General features: G+C 40.3%; 1 protein-coding gene across 17 annotated transcripts in view; it reads left to right on the plus strand.

Moving 5' to 3' along the window:
* Positions 1 to 20,586, plus strand: part of LOC110399162 (amyloid beta A4 precursor protein-binding family B member 2-like) — a 115,664-nt gene that overhangs the window by 79,569 nt on the left and 15,509 nt on the right. For 14 of the 17 annotated variants that reach the window (XM_021397406.1, XM_021397411.1, XM_021397421.1 and 11 more), the window contains one exon: positions 4,793 to 5,593. In XM_021397406.1, coding sequence (XP_021253081.1) covers positions 4,793 to 5,593 — 801 coding nt within the window. Of the gene's footprint in view, positions 1 to 353; positions 423 to 4,792; positions 5,594 to 20,586 lie in introns of all 17 variants that reach the window. The other 3 variants (XM_021397419.1, XM_021397418.1, XM_021397420.1) reach the window with 1 other exon arrangement.

Genomic DNA, 20,586 nt, shown 5'->3' on the forward strand with positions numbered 1-20,586 from the left:
TACCAATGCTGGGGTAGTTTCCTGAGTAAGCTAGAGAAGAATAGCTGGGGAAAAACAGAGATTTTCTAACCTTTCTTTTCCCCTTGCAATATGTTGTGCAAAACTGGAGACTATTGTAAAGCATAAATTAAGAAAAATCATGTATGTGTTAGTTTTAATTACTTGGTCTTCTTAGTTGTAGGCCAGTATATCCCATACGTCAATGACTTTCAAATAGCTTTGAAACCTCCAGAGATCATCACTGCTATGTTACCACAGTTTGTTTAGAATACTTAGCCTTTCAGGAGCTTCTGAAATGTGCGTTATTTTGTGTTTTCCTTTGTTTTTAATTCTTACATGATCCCTCTTTTCAGATTTCAAATTATAATCTATTTCCTGATGCATTGCTGACGCCCCGTGAGCCATGTCAGAAGTACTTCCAGGTCAGATCCCCTTTAAAAGATTCTGCTTTGCAAATATATAAAACTTTCTTATTTTTCTTCTTCTTCCCAGGCCCATCTTTTGCTTAAAGGCAAATCAGTCAAACACTAATGATTTTTTTCTGTTTGTAATGGCATTTTCTCTCTCTTCCTTCAAGCTCTGTCAGGCTCATTATGTGATTGAGAAACATAAATAAAAGCCATTCAAGTAATAGTGTTATTTATGTTATTGTTATGCTTGGTGAATTGGGACTTCTTCCTGTTAAGCACATTACACTGGTGAAAATGTATAGCTATGCTTCCATACATTGAAAGTATATTGCTGAGGCTGATTTCTTATAAATAGTGAGCTAGAATAATTAATTGCCATGATAGATCCTCTGCCTACCAGTGTGCTGTCTTAAAGCACCTGAATGTTGATAATATTCTTTCTATTCTCAGTTCTCTACCAGAGTCCAGTCTTTTTCTTCTTGAGATGCCCTGTTTGTCTTGCTTATAACTTACCACTGTACGTGTGCTCTAGCTGAAATATGTATCAAGGCAGTGATGCTTGATCTGCTTGTCCATTCTTGTTTGTGTTTTAGCTTAAAGAAAGTACTTGATTAGTCAGGCTCTGATGGGAGTTGTTGCTCAAATTGTCTGGGGTGCAATTTGTACATCTATAAAATGGAGTTTAATAACCATGTTGGGACAAATTGCAAGCACCCACTAGTCTGGCAGGGAAATGGTGCCCCCATCCTTTGCTTTGCTCCTTCCTTATCATCAGAGTTGAGCCATAATCTCATTGCAGTGGGGGCACTGACCTCTTGAACACCAGCAGAGCTGAGATAGTCAAAAGTGAGTGAAGGCAGTGCAAGCCTTCCTGAGCGCTCCTCCTGAGAATTTTGTTTCCACACCCAGAGATCTTGGCTGAAAAGCCAGTGTTATGTCACTTAATGCACATACTGGCCCTTTTGGATGCTCTGTTACTGATCAAGACATAAAGAACTCTCGATAGGAAGAAACTACCAGCAACCACCATAAACCTACAAACAGAAACACATTTCAGAGGTGAGCAGAAAGGTAAAATCTGTTTACAGTGCCAGATGTTCTGGCAAATGTGACAGTCCAGGACTGAGCCCTGCTCCTCTCCTAACCCCAACCAAAGCCAGTGAAGGTGCAGGGGCAGATCTCAGGCAGGGACGCAAGGGTTTAGCACAGACACAACTCAGAAATATCGTGGAAAGCCCTAGCAGGGTGCTGCTACTTGTTTCTGTTGTCTGCCCCACGTGGCTCAGGAGCAGAAGTGCAGGAAGAAGTTGCATTCCCTTGAAATTTTTAAATAGAAAGTTGAGATAGGCTTCCTCTGGGAAAAACGATGGTATTTGAGCACCACGGTGCCCTGTAAATAAATAAACAAATAAAATTAAAAAAAAATTAAATGAGAGTGGGAGACGAGCTACCTTTCTTTTTACTCGTACTGTTCTGTTATGAAAGTTAGACTTCCTTACAATTATTTAAGCTTTCCCTTGCATTCAAAAAATTTCCAACACTTCACTTAATCCTGGTCTGGTAGCACTTCCTGCACTTGAGACCTAAGTCCTGACACTTGTATTTCATCTTCTCTTTTCCTCTCTATTGTAGTTTCCTTTCTTCATACCTTCATTTCTCTTTGAGAGAGGTTGGTTGTGCCTCTTGCGGAGCCTGGTCTAGTGTGCACAGTGACAGGAGGGTATGGGATGCTCCTCTCTGCACACACCTCCTGATGCTCCTGGTCTGCCCAGGCTTGGGAGGCAAGCTGGTGTCCAATGAAAGGTTTACCTGCACGTTTTTCTGCTTATGATCAAACAGCAGCCCAGTTAGGTGCCCAGTTTATAAACATTGCTTGGTGACAAAAGACATCAGGTGGAGTCTCTGGAGCCAGTCATTGAGCCACGTGCCAGTGTTTCTCATAAACCAGTGGGGGATCTTCATCAAGCAGATAAGCAGAAGATAGTACATGCTGCTTCAGTGTCTCAGTGAGCTTATACTTAGGATATTTTTGATATGTGAAATGCTAGCTGCAGAGGGCCAATGAAAGATAATCTGACAGGCAGATACTTAAACTTTATCTAGGAAAATTATTTTTTAAGTAACTTTTTCAGTGGTAAAAATAGTGGCAAACATTTTATGCAGCAAATCGCTTGTAACAGAGGACAAAAATAAATGTATCTTGTGTCAGGTTGTGGCTGTTGTATTTACTGATGAAAAAATGCCTCTTTTAATTTCTTGAAATGCAAAGTAAAACATACTCTAATGCAGACCACAGATATTGTGCAATTCCGTAAATGCAGTGGATCAAAATTTTTCTGCCTTAAAAAATTATTCTTGTATACAATTTCCAGAACGTCAGATTTTAACTGATTCTGGGCAAGAATATAAAGCAGTCAGTCTACAAGCACAGGCTTCTCCATGCTTCTAGATTAAAATATGTGCTTTGATAAAACTATGTTGGATGAGGTGTGAACTTGCTACTTGCACTAGTCTACATTGTTTTAAGGCAAGATGCAGGAAGTGACATGTATTGACGTACTTGAGATGTGCCCTTAGAGAATTCCTTTAAATTTTATGATGGCTGTGTTTTAGAAGTCTTTTGTGGCTAAGACTGAAATAGTCAATAGGATGTTTAACCATTAACTAAACAGAGGCTGTTGCAGTGTGCATGAGCAGTTCTGAAGCATTTGCAGTTGAATACAAAGCAGGCAATACTCGCAAGTGTGTACTCATTAACATTGTGAAGTGCTCCTTTTTGCTCTGCGTGTTTATGCTGATATTCTTTTAAAAGCTAATATTTAATCTCTTGCAAATCTATACAGTAGTCTGTTCTGTCATGTATCAGATGTACAAGGATGCAGCACAACTCAGGTGGAATGATCTGTCATCAGCTAGCTCAAATGATAATTCTTCATTCCTAGATAAGCCTGAGACATATTTTCATGTGCAGTATAAGCAGTCAGTGATACCTGAGAATTAGGAGCAACAGAAAGGATGTTTCATGTTGCAGCAGATGGGAGTGATTTATTAATTGGCCTCTTATTTGGTTGGCAGGTGTCAAAAACAGTTGCTACTACTGTGTGTAAGTTGAGGTGCTCATGGAGTATTTGTGTAGATTAATGGGAGCCACAAATAGACAGTAGATGATCAAATAATGGTTTAGACAAAAAAGTAAAGTATTTCTTCATAGTCTAAAACACAGTCTAAAAATCTATTCCCTGAAGAAACTTCATATTTCTCAAAATGTGAACTGATTGACTGATCAAAATCAGAAACTTGTCTACAAGTAGGCAAAGAATGGTTTTATTTAACTGTGAAATATATGTACTCTCTCTTAAGATGCATGTTGTATCCTTAAGTTTGAAGTTTGCAAGCTATAAAAATAGTGAGCCATCTTCATCTCTGAACTGGACCTCTTCTATTTTCTTTGTTTTTCTTTTCCTTCTTTAAGCTGATTGAATTAGAGCAGGATATTTTATGCAGGGATCCGAGGCAACCTACCCCACCCTGAACTCAAATACAGTTTTGTGTAATACAGTGCTGTGTTGGGCAAGGTGCACCAATTGCTTCCTCACCTTTCTATCTTCCTTGTCCCTCCTCTGTGCCTTAGAATCACAGAATCATTAAGGTTGGAGAAGACCTTTAGGATCATTTAGTCCAATCATCAACCCATCACTACTGTGCCCTCAGACCTAATAAAGTAATTATGGGGTTATTGAGGAATCACTGTATTCTGAGTAGCCCTTCCTGCCCTAAGGGAACCAATAAACACCCTCACCAAGAGCCTGCAACGCTCAAAACTTTCATTACTCTTTCCCATAAAAGGGGGGAAAAAGAGATGCTTCAGGTGTGAAGAGGCAAGAGCTGAGTGGCCAGTCATACTGACAGTAACTGAAGAAGGAACAACATCTGCCCACAATCTGTTGAGAAATGTCTCAGATTTTCTGCTTCCTAGCGGTGAGCACCAGAGAAGTTCTTCCCCTCTCGCACCCCTGAAGTAGTGGTGAACTCCTGGAATGAAACGAGAGCAGGGACAGTTCCTGGGCCCTGAGGCATTTGCTGAGGGCTGTTCTCCTGTTGCCAGCCTTCTGGGCGTGAAGGAGCTCAGACATGACAAAACACCTCACTGATACAGGGTCAAGCCGCCTGCTTGTCTTCTCAGCTTCACGGTGATGCTCTCTGTATTTCTCTGCCTGTTTTCCTCTTTTTAATGAGCTAAGCTGTTGTCTGTTCTTTTACTCACTTAGATTACAATGATTTTCCTACTATAAAGCCATCACGTAAAGCACTGCATCCCATTACCAGAAGCCGAAATACTATATAATGCAAGTGTTTCATGACTGCCTCTCTTGCTTTCCTAGTCGATTCCAGTGTGGACGCACTGGCGGTGTTTATGGCAAGCGGCAGCACAACGGACGTGGTGAATCGCAACGGCCCCGCCACGCCACCCAACACCCTCAGCCTGCGCTCCTCTCACAATGAGCTGCTGAACGCTGAGATCCGGCACACCGAGACCAAGAACAGCACTCCTCCGAAATGCAGGAAGAAGTACGCGCTGACTAACATTCAGACAGCCATGGGCCTCTCAGACCCAGCAGCACAGCCCCTTCTGGGGAGCAGCTCTGCCAATATGAAGCTGGTGAAGAATGGAGAAAACCAGCTGAGGAAAGCTGCCGAGCAGGGCCAGCAGGATCCCAACAAGAACCTCAGCACCATGGCCGGCATCAGTGTGACTTCTGAGAAGTTTGAAGGCAAAGAGCCAAACCCACAGGACTCCTCCAGCTGTGAAATACTGCCCTCACAGCCCAGGAGGACCAAGAGCTTCCTTAATTACTATGCAGACCTGGAGACGTCTGCCAGAGAGCTGGAGCAGAGCTTTGCTGCAATGGAAGATAAATCTGCACACAGCAATGGCCAGGCTTCTACCATTATTGTCAATGGGGAAGTCCTGTCCCGGAAGCAAAACAAGCAGTCAAGCCCAGAGGATGGCCAAGCTGCCACAGTGTCCTCGAGCCCTGAGACTAAGAAGGACCACCCCAAAACAGGGGCCAAAACAGACTGCGCGCTGCACAGGATTCAGAACCTGGCTCCGAGTGATGAGGACTCCAGCTGGACTACACTGTCCCAGGACAGCGCTTCGCCGAGCTCGCCTGACGAAACAGGTATGCAACAGTAGCTGCTTGTAGCTGCTTAGTGTTGGAAACATGGGGCTGAGCCTTCCCAACTGGTGGAAGGAAGAAGTGGGGCAGTTCTGCAGTGCTTTTATTGGGGTGTGGATTGCATCCAAATGTGGCTTCTGCTGGGCCAGCACACAGTTCCCCTCCTCTTTGGTCCTAGTGCCTTGCAGTTTGGTTTGGAAAAACCACCATCAGATGCTTTGTGTAGGATCCTAAAAGTTGAGAGGCCCAAAGTTTCACTGCCAGTGGTGTGTGTTATGACATGTACACAGTTGCCTGGAGATACTCAATTATTGCTATTTGCCCACAGTTGGCAAGGAAAAACTTAGAATTCTGAGTATGAAGAGTTGTTTTTGAGCAAATATTTTCAGGTTCAGCAGAGATTTTAGTTTTCTAATTCAAATCTCTTTGAGCCCTCAGTCATTTGATGATATGCTTTTGTTTAAAAGGGAAAGAAAAATTAATTTGGGTCATTTTAACTAATGTGTTTGGTGTTGGTTTTTCTGTGATGCAGTTTCATGTAGTAATTCAGAAGTTGAAATCATGGCATATTTTGAAAGTCTAGGCTCATTAATTATTTGGACAGTAATGGTGACTGCTGCATGAGCTTTGCTGTGATTTACAACATGTCTCTGTTTTTTAAAACTGCAGAGCTCTCATTTACCCTAGTTAATGGGCTTCATCACTTTCTTTTTTTTAATATCCAAGCCAATCTTCAAAGATACGACTTTGTTGAAATGAGGGGAGGCAATGTAATTCTTGAGGGCGATGTGGAACTAAACAAATTTATCTTGTTTATTTTTTAAGTGATTTCATTATTACTGTATGGAAGTTTTGTACTGTTTGGAGGCTACCATCATCCAAACTCACAGCTTCCTTACATGTCTGTAGCATTTGTGACAGTGTCCTTTGGGTGTGATTGTAACGACAGTGAGTTTGGGTTTTAGTGTGGGAGTTTAGGTGCAGCAAGAATTCCCTACTGCTATGTGGCATGTAATGGAACTTTTGCTCTTTTTTGATGTGTAGCAAACCTTTGCTATTTTAGAATTTTTTGTATAGTCATCTTTTCCTGTGAAAATTGAACATGTTTCCAGTTTACTGAGATTGCTGTTTGAGTTATTATTATTTCTCAAGATAAATGATGTGCATGCCATCACTGATAACATTTTCTGGACAAAACATGGATAGGTTTTAGATAACAGTGCTGAGCTTGTTAGCTCTGTGCACTTGCCCAAGGCTTGACAATGGAAAAATGCGGATAGAAAATTTATGTTCAGTGAAAATTAAATTAGCATAATTCCAAGTAACTTAATTAAATAAGGGTCACCTAGGATGAGCTAGTACAAGTTTTGTCTCTTTTACTCTTAATTGACATGTTTAATTGTTTTCTTCCAAGCTGTTTGTTTGCCACTGTGTGACATCCAAGCTCTTTTGGCACTCAGAAAAGAGGATTTTCTGAGCTGTTTAGGGTCTGTCAGCTGTGCTTGGGCTTCATAGGATGGGCACCACTGGGCTCCTCGTTGCCACCACGCCTGGGCAGAAGGAGAGCATTGTGTATGGTCTTCAGTCCTTGTGCTTCAGCAGTAAATGCCAGCAGCCAAAGGGAGAAAGGCATCCAGGAGAAAAATCTGCAAAAGCAGGCAGCTTTAGTTACATGGCTTCTGGGAAGGAAAAAAAGACAGAGTTTCAAGAACAGTTAATCCATTAAATAGCGCAGTGCAGCAGATGTGTGGAGAATTATTAATGTTCAGTCCAGAGATTGTATTTAGCACTTTAGAAAACATAGGAATGTGATAGAAATACCATTTACCTCACAGTACATGGTTGAAAATTGCAATATACTGCTTTCACATCTTTTAAATTGCTTTATCTTCTTCTTCCCTCTGCTAACACAACTCATTATTCAAATCCTGGATAACTGAGTGATTGAGGGTTCGCTTGCTTTGTTTTTCTAAGTATGTGACTCAAAGACCCTGAAGAATCAACTCTTAAGCTTTGTGTGCACTAGGAACACATTACTGTTCAGACAAAATCCAAGGCAGGAAACTTTTTTTTTGTGATCTAATGGAAAGGTGCCTTCAAAAGATTTGAGTCTTTTTCTGAGTGGTGAGGAAAAAATGAGACAACCAATTCAACTTTCCTACTGCAAGGAGGAAGGCTCTTGGCAGATGGATTTTTATCCCTGGATGAGAATATCAATCAAACAGAAGAGTCAAAAGGGCAGTTCTCCTCCTTTCGGGCAGCACTGCTGCTGAATGTGATGGCCATTGAGCAAATGCTCGCCTGCTGCTGCTGCTCTCTCAACAAATCCAGGATGTCAGTTTAATGGCTGGTTACAAATAAACAAGTTGAGCTCAGTGCAGAAAAGGCAGCAATGAGACTGGCCCTTGGGGAGTGAGAGTTGGGATCTTGTAAATGGAGCCTGCTATTCTGAAATAATAGCATATGTGGATAGAACAGCCCTCTAATACAATAAAAATTGCAGCAAATCATGAACTAGTCAGAAAGATTTATACCAAGGGTGAGTTCTGCCCCTGATTTTAACCTGCATCTTGGACAAAATTAAAATGAATGTCCTTTAAAAGCTCCAGTTTTCCTTTGCAGTACCTATCTGATAGAGACAACAAGGATGTTATTTACTACAGGACACATTTTCTGAGTTCCTGAGTGTAGAAAATGATTTATGGTAATAGAAATATGGTCAATTACGCTGTGGATAAGCACAAGTCCTGTAATACTGGGGACAAAATATACTATCATTTGAACAATTGTAGGATTCTAAGTAAACATCTGACTTTAAGGAATAAGAGGTGTTGGTTCACAACCACTATGCATCCTAATGGCCTTCCAATTTAATAGCAGGCAGTCCTTGTTTTTTTGTTTGTTTTTTTTTAATCCTGCCTGTTGCTGATAGCCATGTATCAAGAACAACACAGGTTTTATAGTCTCAGACTTGACCATTTGCTGACTGCTTGCAAAACAGCAAAAGTGACTGTTGCTGCATATCCCCAGTATCTGTACAGGTACCATTCCATATGGGGAATAACTAGTTGCATATTTATATTCCTTTTAGCTGTTCCTGTGAGAGGATTTTAGGGAAGAAAAGGCAAGCCAGTTTAAGAGAAAAAATACCTAAAGGGCCATGTGGTTATTTATACAATGTTCAAAATAATGACCAGCATCCAGAGTCTACTGGTAGAGGGTAAATTGAACTTGATAGTAAATTGAACTTGAGAGGTGATCTCCTGGGTACAGACTGCTGCTGTCGGTGGCACGGAAGCCGCTTGCTGCTCTTGGACACTGAGGTCAGCCTTCCCTTCTCAGTGCAGTAGCTGAATCCTTGGTTTGAGCACTCAAGTGCTCTGGCTTGAAACTCAAAGTTTCTGTGGTAAACACGAGCACCCTTTTGAATTTGGACACCTAATAAAAATAGATGTATAAATTGAACTAACGTGTTTAAATTCAGAAATCAGAGAATAGATATCTTACATGACAGTGATGAGCATTCTCTCCCAAAGATGACGCTTTCCAGGACATGTTGTATGGTCAGGGTTGTAGCTTCATACTTGCTGTTTACCAGAAAGATAAAAATTCATTATTTCATCAGAGCCATTCATTTACCCCCTGCCCCAGGTTGAGCTTGCTCCAGTTGCCTGCCTCATGTCCCCGGGTGCCTGCTGGTGGCCCAGGTGAGCGGGGGGATGAAGACTTGCCTTGTGCAGAGTGACAGCAGGCTGAGCAAGACACTCTTTAAATAGCACTCACAGAACGAGTTAACCAACTGGATAGAGCCTGCAACATCTACCCTGCAGTGCAGGAAGGAAATGTGATCCCTTCCTGCGTCTGGTTCTGGTTTTTAAATTGCTCCTTGGTAATCTCTGCTACATTGTGCTCATAGGGTCTAGGAGTTTTGTCATATTCTTTTCGAACAAGGCTCTGTCCAGCATTACATCTCTCTGTGTGCTCCAGGGCCAGTGGATGTTGAGTTGCCAGTTGCCTTCGAGTGGCTGTGCCTTGACTACCAGTGCATCGCCATGCCACTAGCTTAGTGCTTAGCCTAAAGTAACATCAAGTATGTACCTAGCTGACATCGCATCATTCATTTTGATGTTTTCCTGTCTGAACTACTGGCCATTCAGTGGGAGTTTAACAAGCTGGATAATTTTGCCTGTAGCATATCACTTCTTGTTTGCTGCTTGTCTTTTCAAGAATGGTTTACTTGCTGGTATAGTAAAGTGTATAATTCATAATCTGGGCAAAATCAGAGTGCTGCTTTAAGTGCGGTGCTGTTGTGTTTTACAATAAATGTTTTCTACTTGGTATAATACATAGTTGTGGGGGTGAACTATTGTGTAGCTAGAGCTTGTGGTGAGACAACGCAGCAAAGTGAATGCTGGCTACCACCAGAGTGGAAGCTGTAGAGTGGTTGCAAGATCTTCAGAACACTGAAAGTAGCATAGTGTCTCTGTAGTGTAGTTTACATTGTTTTGTAATGTTGAGGACTAGTCCAGCATGTTTTTCTAACAGGTCTCATTGTGTCTTTCAACAATGCAGAAGACTGTTCTAAGTGTCTATGGGGAAAACTTGAGTTTCAGAAGAGGTGAATTGCTTAATGTCTCATACTTTACTTGATAAACTGTTTCTGGAAGCTTTTCAAGCTTCTGTTGTTTCAGGAATGCAAAAGTGTAATTCCAGAACCTGTGTGTTCTCTTAGGGCTTGAATGTATCTTCTTGCTGAAGTTCTTCTGTGCCTGGGGTTGTGTGTCTTTTCCACGTCTCCTCTGAGACTATGGAAAGAGTTTGGTTTCAGGCAGACACATGACCAAGCAAAGAGGAAGGGAAACAAACTAAGGAAGGGAAATCAGAGACAGTAATGGGAAAGGTCAGGATTCTAATAGCCCTTTCAGAGGGGTGATAAGGAAGATGCACAGAAGAAAATCCACCAGTAACTAATAGCAGACTAACAGTCCCTCCTTAGGAGGAAAAAAAAAGTTTTCAATTCATAAAGCTGTAAAAGTGATCACAAATTATGACCAAAATTGATCCAGCAAATCTCTGTCTCAGCACTTTTGAATGGTGCATAGAACTCAAGCCAAATTTAAATCCACCTGATTGATGCTTTAGAAATGGGTGTAGAAATACAGGGGAGGGAAGGAAGGCTCATTGTTACCTTTGGAAGGACCATAGCCTATGGACTGCTGTTCCTTAGAGCAAGCTGAACGTTTGAGAATAGCTGGCAGCAGAAACAGATGGGCTGGATGGGTTCTGCATGCTGACCAGGACACCAGATCTGCCTAGGTGCTTGTTTGTCTTCTGCACTACAGTAGATGTGATAGAGGAATAGTACTGCCGTGCAGAAGGACCTAGCTCCTTTGAGCTCCTGCCCCTGTGTAGCTGCATCTGTAGGCCAGCTCTTAACTCTCCCCAAGTTTGGGGCTCCTTTAGGCCCAGTTCCATATGTGCTTACCTCTCACATAGCTCAGCTTGAAGTGACTGAATTTTAATTCAGCTTTAATTAATGATGGGGGATTGGCTGAATGGATCCTTTGAGTCATAACTGCACTGTTGCAAGCTGTGGCATTACATTCACAGAAACCTACAGGATGTGCCACAAACTGGACTAGCTGCTGCTGCAGGTAGCCTTGGGTTCGGTGCTGCTGTTGGAGGACGAGGTGGGCAGATTAAGTCCAGTACTGAGGCATCACCGTGGGCCAGGAGAGGATTTGTATGATGGGACTCGGCATGCTGCAGAGAACTTGCTTTGAACTTAGCCCTCACTTGAGAGTAGGTGTTTGGTCCCTGCCTTCAGGGACGCGAAGCCTTTTTTACGCCATCCCATGAAAGCACATACGTTTGCAATTAAGACTCAATTGCTTGATATCAAGATGTGTGAAGCCCCTGGGTACTCAACATTAGGCAGTAAACATCCAATACCAGGATGCCACAGAACTCAAGATAATGGCATTAAGTAGGCTTCCTGTAGTGTCTGAGATCTGGATTTCTGAAGCCTAGCAGAGCATGTCCTCCTGTTTGCACGGTAGATTTATCCTTGATACTTCAGAGATGAGAAATCCTCGAGCTGCGGGGGATAACAGCCCCACATCTCAGGCACATATCTTTGCTGTCTGCTTGCCATCTCTGGGGCATTTGGAACTTAAATCCATTTTTATATGATGCTATGTTACTGGGATTGTTTTTAACCACTATTTATTATGTTGCTAGTGTTATGCCTATATCATTTCATATCCTGGACTAGTTTATAACTCAATACGTAGTATACAGTCTCAGAACTATTCAAGAAACTGTCTTAATGAAACTGTTTTTTTTTCCCTGATTACTGTCATAATTTAACTAAACTAATTCTTCCTATTTTCTTAGTAGCTTTTCAGTGAAGGTTATACAAGGTTAAATTTAAAAATTAAACACTCCTTCAATTATTAATTCAGACATGGTTGCAATACACTAACGTAGGTACAGTACCACTATCATAACACTGAAATGAGAACTGTGAATCTGTGGAGTTCATTTGTTTCTTGTTTGTGTATAGGTGAGCATTGTAGGATAAGATACTCTAAATCTAAGGCTATAGCTGCCTTCCTTCTTTACAAGTGGGTTTTGGCCTTTCTGTGAACCTGAGAAGTTTTCAGTAATGAACAGAAGAGCCCTTCCCTCTTCCCCATCTCAAAATAAATGCACAACTCAGATCGCCCAAATTAGTTTTTAAATTAGAATATATTCCCGCTCAGACTTTAATTTAATTTTACCTTTACTCGGCAAGAAAGAGAAAGTCAGTTGCCCTGGTCATTTTGGCTGATATGATTCTTGGCTTTGCTTAAATTATTGATTATAGCAAGGGGAGGGACTTTCTGATGAGAACAGTGCTCTCGCTAATAGAAGCTTTTCACTAAATCAATTTCTACCATTGCTGCAGTGCACCTTCAGGGAGTTGGAGGTTATCAGCCTTAAGAAGAATTTTGTCCTCAACGAGTGGATCTTTGCCATACATTTTTCTAAACCTTTTCTTTTCATGTTTATACAGGCAACTAAGGAAAAAAGAACACCATAAATATATTACCAGGGTTGGTTTGCAGGGTGAGGGGCTGTTCTGGTCCAAAGTTGAGCTGATTAAATCTTGATGTGATTGATATCTGAGTGCTTGTGGGCTGAAAGTACTGTTTCAAAAGCTTGTCTCCCGAGCAGAGTCGGTCAGAAAATACATCACTGTCTTGCAAGCTGGAATCAATTCAGTAGAGAGTACCCTGAATGCACACACTGCTGCGGTTCCTCTGTAGCAGGCTCTCTCAGGTTTTCCTGGCTTACTAGAAAATGCAGTCATTTATACGGTCAACATGTGGTATTTCCTCTATTATTTCTATCTTCAGTTGAATGAGGTGGCTTTTCTTTTCTCCCACCCAAAGCACTGTTCCTTGTTAGACTAATTAAGTAAGTGTCTGGTTAAGCATAGCAGCGTATTTTCCCTATTTGAGCTGGAGACTGATTTGGAGGTGCTACACAGAAGGAGAATATGAAGCTGTTGGGACATGTACAAAGCAAACTTTAAGGATGCTGGTAGCAGATAAGTACATGTTGAACTGTATGGGAGCATCTGGTAACTGTAAGTAACACTTTCTTTTCTCTTTTACTTTTTCAGAGCTCTGGGTTATAATGTCTCTTAGTTCTAGGTGTTGAATACAGTTATTTGTTAATAAAAATTCAACGAAGATCAGCTGATACATGACAAAGCTTAAGCTGCAGGCTAAATACTGTAGAGGTGTCTTTCCAGCTGCTTGTCATTGAAGTAATGAATTGATAAATGATGTTTTAGACTTCTTTAGGACTTAAAGGTTTTTACATAGGCTTAAAATCCATGATGAACTGGACTTTTATTTTCTCCTTTACACATCACAAATGGCTCCCATGGGGCCGCTTTATTTAATGCAGCCCAGGGTCAGGGGGGAATCTGGCTAGATAAAGAGCAGCACCTCTAGTCATTCCCTGAAGTTTAAGGTAATGCAACTTCTGATGTACAGAGTGAGGTTTGGGGGTTAGAAAGGTGAGGTGTTCATAGCTAGTATTTGATTGGTATCTCTCAGTGAGTGTTGACTAGTATCTTGGATATTTTTCTGTTAATTTTTAATGAACACCTGTTTTGCCAGTCCTAAATCAATCAGTTGAACTTGGTCAGAAGAATGATCCACACAAAACCTTACTATACACAACTTTGTCTTCATCTATATTCACTCCAAAGTAGCAGTAAGAAACAGTGGTCTGCTTTGGCTTTTGTATTTAAAAAAATAATTAAAAAAATTCAAATGTTGTTTGTTCTTTCTCTGTATGCAAGCCAGTATCATTTATCACACACTGTAGCCATAGCAGGTTTCAAGGTAATATTTTCTGTTAAATTACCTTGTTTTCCTTCATGCTTAACTAAACCAGAATAATGAGATAATGAGTCTCCCTTTTTTCTTTTTTTTTTTTTCTTCTTTTCATCTGGAGCCTGTCAGCAGATCAGCTAAGGAGCTTTTTAGTCTCCTGACTACACAGATTTCCCTTGGTTAATTGTGCTCAAACATAGCCAACGCTTTGTTAACAAAGACACATGAAGAATAGGAAGAATACGTAAGAAAAGAAATTTCAAGACTGAGCTTCCACTTGCATAGAATAAGAAGTTTGGTTTTTATTTATTTAGTCATTCATGCAGAATTTGTGGTTTGGTGGGACTAAAAAGGTGGGATGGGTGGTTTTGTGTTTTTTTTTTCTGTAGTGGGTGTGTTGGGCTTTGTAAAATTTCATTCTGCGTATGTATAACAAATAAGGCTCTTTTGCAATTACTAAATGAATGTATGATCATTAATAGAAAATCTTTTTTTTCTGTGTTAGTCATGGCTGCATATCATAGTGGAATTCTCCTGAATAACTGTACTCTGGATTTTCATACATTAAGTATGCCCTATATTTAACTTCTTGGGAAGTTCCTCAAGTCTTAGATTAACTAACCCCAAGATTGCTTTATAGTGAAAAGTGCAGTTTCTTAAGATGATTACTTAGGGAGTAGGTAGTTGCCCCATTCTCTGTTTCTGTGATTTTTGTCCACTTCAGCTTTACAAGGTTTTAGTTTCAAGGAGCTGATCTGGAGAACAGTGGAGCATAGTTCAGCATGCTTAATACTTCCCAGAGGAAAGCTCCCTGTTTTGGGTGTTCAGGTGCTCCTAACCTGGGAGCAATTCTTCTTAATCTGTGACAAGTCTCAGCTGCAACAATGCCAAATGAATGGATGGGCTGGGACTCAAAAAGAGTAGTGGTTTCCCAGGAGTGATGCAGAGGGGGAGGGCTTTTTCTGAAGTCTCTCTGCCTGAAGTAGATAGAGATGCTATCTATGTGTTTGACCAACCACTTCTTCCAAATTTCATTTACTTTGGTATAATAATTATTTACCAGTATTTAAAAAAAAAATATGACAATCTAGTGCTGATTTAAAAGCTGTATTCTCTGCAGAACATACCTAAAATAGACTAGTAATAGTAATTTCTGGTTCTATTTTTTTAAACTTGTTAAAACTTTTTTAATGTATTTGGATAGATAGCAGAAGCTTTACTGTAGGTGAGGGATTACACCGAGGATTTGCAAAGCAGGTCTGTTTTGTTTCCATTAAATGTTGCTTTTTTATTAACAGCACATTTATTTTATATCTTCTTTTTAATTACAGAAGAATGCTTATAGGTACCTTGCATTTATAAAGGCTGTTTATTGTTACTGGTGAATAAGAATGGTTGTTTCCATTTACACCATGAAACCAATTTAAAAACAAAATGAAAACAGAGTTGTAATGTTTCTCTTGAAAGAAATACACCTTGTCCCCACACAGTAGTCTGTAAAGAATGTGTCTTCAGAAACAAGAATCCACTTTGGTCATTGCTCATCTTTTAGCATTAAGGTATTATTCTTATTTAATTATTTCAGCTTTGTTCGGTAGATGTAGGAGATTCTGTGGTTTCTAGTGAGGTTTTTTTTTTTTTTGGACTATCTTGAGATTTTTCTCTTAATTTCAGGAGTTGGGGACTTAAATATCAAATATCATGATACAACATAAATTCTAAACATTTCTATCAGAGTGCTGAAAATATACATTTATAAGAATAGTATTTCTTTTCTGTTTATTATTTGGTGTTTTAAAAGGAAACTTTTTGAAAGCCTTGTAGCTTTAATTCTGCATTGATGAACAAACGTAATACCGCATTCTGTAATAGGCTAAAGGTTTTCTGTGGAGCGTGGTTTATTTTATGACTTACTGATGGGTAATGTAGTGGTGCAAGTTCAGAAGAGAGAAAAAGTCTCTCATTCTGGTAAAGCTGTTGCAGATGGGTCAGTTTAAAGTCCTGCAACTGAGGTCATTTTGCCTTCAATTAGTTTTTCTTTTGGCTTATCGCTTTACCAGTACCACGCCAGGATTGCATGTTGTGCTGTCCACGGTCTCTTATCTGGGCTAATCCTGTTCAGAAGGTGACAGGATACACTGTGAATTCACTATCAGCGAAGAAACAGTAAATTCCTATCTGCATCTCACATCCAGTATGTTGCTGTCATTTCCTTTCTATTAATTTTTGCAGAATGCAAATAAGATGAGAAACAAGCCTGTAAAAATTTACTGATGTAGCTCTCTTGAACTGTAATAATGGTATTATATAGAAGCTTGTATTTTAAGCGGTTAATGACATTAACTGCAATCATGTAAGGGGAAATAGGTGAAGTTAATCTCCCCCTCTCCACCAAAACACCTAAATATATCTCTCGAGCAATGGGCTCTAAACTAATCACGAGATCAGATCTTCTCATAGTGCCTGTCCTTCTGGATGTTTCTGACACAGTCCTTTACTTGTTCATCAGTGTATTTAAACCAGGTATATATTCTTGCCTGGGAGAAAATGTGCATCTATTAAATTGTTCTGTAAAGTTTAGTGTAAAAGTAGTAACATTGTCCTTTTAAATATGTGCTAATAGAAAATTAAAGGTTGAAAAAAAGTAGAGGGATAATGATATTCAGTCCCATAACTCCTGCATTGCTACTGTCAACTATTTGCAGTGCAAACGCTATACTGACTTGAAGCTCAAGCTTGCAGTTGCGGGCTACAGGGACTGCAGTTCAGTTTTGTACCTCATTGGTTAGTTCATCAGCTTGTAAGGATGGCCATTCTTTAATGGATTGCTTCTGACAGGACTTAATAGCAAAAACTTACGGGTGGAATAGAAGTAAATTAAAACCAAAACCAGAGCTAGTGTACAGGGAGTGGTTCTCCCCCTTACATCCTTTTCCCTTTCAGCGGTTGGTGGTTTTGGGCTTTCAGACCTGGTATGTCATTCACATTATCTTTTAATTGCTATAGATAGACTTTTCTAACATGAATTTATTTAATCATTTTCGATCTCATTTGTACTTCTGGCATCCACAATATCCTGTGACCATGAGTTCCACAATTTAATTATGTGATGCATGAAAAAGTACTTCCCTTTGTTATAAAATTGCTCTCTGATAATTTTGTTAGGTGCCCCTTGCTTTACTGCTATAGGAAGCAGTAAATAACAGTGAATGTTCATTTCCTTTCCATCCTTGCCTTCTTCACACCCTTTGTGACTACAGATTTGTGACATTCATCCCTCCTTCCCTTTTCACTCTTTTTCCAGGCTCTACCACACTCAGTGGCTCCTTCTGGAGAAACACTTTTATATTTGTGTTATCTGTCTTTATGCTTCTTCTATTTTCAGCTACATACACTTTTATAATAGGGTGAGTGGACGTTCACATGCTATTCCCATGGTAGTGCCAATGCATGTTAAAGCAGCAGGCATAAGGAGTTCTGTCTTGATCTTAGTTTCTAACGTACAGTCAAGCTGTTATTTTCAGAGTTCTCAATGACCTTGTTCTTTCCAGAGTAGCAGAAGGTAATTGGTTGCCTGTCACTGTGTATGAGCATTTTAAGTAGAAGAACAGAAGAGTAAGAGTAAAGAAACTAAGAAATTAATAAAAAACAGGACACAGAAATGTGTGCGGTCAGGAAACTGAAGGCTGTGCATTAGAAAACATTACATTGTTTGTAACATCTTGTGATGATAATTAGCTGTATTTTTCCCATAATGTTAATCAGTCTTGATGGCTTGAGGTATGTCATGTGCTGGAGACTTCTGTGTATTGTTTTTACTGTATGTTGTCAGACTTAGGTTCCTATGAAGAAAGTGCTTGGTTTGAAGGAGTTTTGGGTTTCACAATAAAGAAAACTCTTCTTATATTCCTGGCATATGCAATCTTAGGGAGAGTTTGTGCACAGTTTCTCAAAGCGAGTAGCTGTTTGGATAATATACTTGGCATCAAACAAGAAAACAGGAGGCGCAAATTGCAAGTGAGATTCTGCTGTGATTCTGCAGAACTGAAGAATTCATTCTTCCCTTTTTCTCCTCTCAAATGCTTATTCAGTATAAGGCTCCAGCTAATATGTGTTAGGTTTGTTTCTGGCTAATGTTTATTAAGTTCGATTTGCCAGTATAGTCTGTGACACAAACTATTTTTCCAAATGTTCTTCTAATTCTTGTTAGTGGTTATTTCACTGATACTGGTTCTGTCTCCTAAAATCTGGATTTCTGAATCTATCTTATGTCCGTAAATTCATGCCTATGAAAAATAAATACAAAATTCTAGAGCTGGGGTAACATGTAATAGATAGAAGAATGCAAATAATGACTTGTGCTGGATGGATTATGTTTTCAGACATTATTTCTATTTCTGAGTTTGATTAATGCCAAAGATACCTGCATGTTATGAATAAAGCTTTAATAGAAAGCTTATAACAATGTAGAGATGGGAAATAGTTATAGAAGCCTCCATGCTGTGGTGGCCCCTTTGCTCTGTCAACGTGTTTCCCTCTTCCATGAGGTGTGAATCATAGAATCATTAAAATTGGAAAAGACCTCTAAGGTCATTTAGTTCAACTGTGCCCACTAACCCATGTCCCCCATGGTCACATCTCCATGGTTCTTGAGCACCTCCCTGGCCAACCTGTTCCAATGCGATGCCAGTCTTCCTGAGAAGAAATATTTCCTTATATCCAACTAGAACCTCCCCTGGCACAACTTGAGGCCATTACTTCTCATCCTATTGTTGTTACCTGGGAGAAAAGTCCAACCCCCGTATTGCTATAACCTCCTTTCAGGTAGTTGTAGAGAGTCTTCCCTGACCCTCTTTTCCAGACTGAACAATCTCCCAGTAAGACTCAGTTCACCTGAAGCAAGATTCCTTTTGAAAAGGAGAAAAAAAAGTCTAAAAGCTGGAGTAATTGGAAACAGGTGAGTTTAGAAGCTTCAACAGAGCCTTAGCTCCTGGTATGCCTGAGTTTTTCCTGAACATCTCTGTTCTATATGAGCTCTAGGCCATGAGATCTGTAATGCATTGCTTGCTGTGCTTGTGCATTATTTTGTGCTTGTATGTCTCTAATTCTAAGAGAGTTTTTTTTGCTGTAACTTCTACTGCTTTTTCTTCGGAGCAATAGATACATAAAATGAATTAGGAGATGTGGAAGCATCATATTTCTGGATTCTGTGTTGAAATAAAGAACCCTTCATGTTGTTCCCTAATGCACATTTGACTATAGCCTTAAAGTAGCAAAGTAAAGCATTATATAGATCGCTGAAATCCTTTTAATGATGGTACTAAATTGGGTAGGATGTGGTAGGAATACTTTTGCTATAGAAGGGAGGAATAAGTGTGAAGAGCAGCCCTTTGTGTGGGACAGTGCTTGAACATGCTGGGAGGGACAATGACCGGTCTGTCCTTGTGCCCTTATCTTATGCTTGGGTTTGGGGAGCTTGGCCATGGCTCTGAGCAAGCAATTTCAGGCATCTCACACCTCTCTTCCTTCCCTGTCCCACTGTGTTTAAAAGGGGGTTCCAAACTCTCCTGCTGTGCAGATTAATCCATTGGTTTTGTGGTGTTCTAGAACAACTGCCATGCTGTGCCACGCATCCACGTTGTCTGAGGGATGCGCAGAGCTTGTGCAGGAGATAGGAAACAGCTCTTCTTGGAGTTTTTACTTATTCTCCAAGTGAAACATTTAATTTCAGGGAGTAACTCAGTTGTAATTCAATTTTATGTTCTGTTTTCATTGAATCATTAAATTCAGAAGAGATTTTTTTTTTGAGTGCATTTGAACAGCCTTGTGAATGAAACTGTCAAAGAAGAGCGGTTTCAGCCAAGCCATTGCTGGAATTGTATGTCTGTGCCATTGGCCAACTTCAGTGGCTCTTAATTAGCCAACCACATGCAGAAAACTCACTTAGGAGAACTTCTTTAAATCTTTAGGCTGTATCAGTGCATTTATGCAATACGTTCTCCAGAGATATGCAGTCTTGCCTTCGATTCTCTACACTGTTCCCTCCTGAATTTGGTAGGCTTCATCATATTTTACACTAAGGAAATTATCAGCTTCCCGGTACCTTGCTTCTTATGAAGGTTTTTTTTTTTCTGTAGTTCGCATTCTGAAGGGAAAAGAAATGCTGACTCTGAATTCCTGCTTCCATGCTCTATCTTACTATTTCTGTCATTCAGATTAAAAAAATTCACTAATGCCAGCAAATGTAAACTATCGAGGCTCCTTATATTCCTCCGCTGAAACAAATCTGTTACTGATGGCAGCACAATGGACTCTGTAATTTCAGTACCTGACGGCAGGTGTATGGTAGAGAGGTACGGAAATAAGATCACAGAAGCACAGAATTGTAGGGGTTGGAAGGGACCTCTAGAGTTCATCAAGTCCAACACCCCTTCCTCCCCTGATCTGTCCCTTCATGATGTGTGTCAGGTTCAGTAGCAGCTGCATTCAATGAGCTGAAGGTCCAGGGGAGACCCCAGGACCTCTCGTGTCTGCATCCAGTCCAACTCAAGCAGAGGGTTGTGAGGCAGGAGGTACTGAACTCAGTAATGTCTGGTACTTGTA

The sequence above is a fragment of the Numida meleagris genome, chromosome 4 (genome assembly GCF_002078875.1).
Source record: "Numida meleagris isolate 19003 breed g44 Domestic line chromosome 4, NumMel1.0, whole genome shotgun sequence".
NCBI lineage: Eukaryota > Metazoa > Chordata > Aves > Galliformes > Numididae > Numida > Numida meleagris.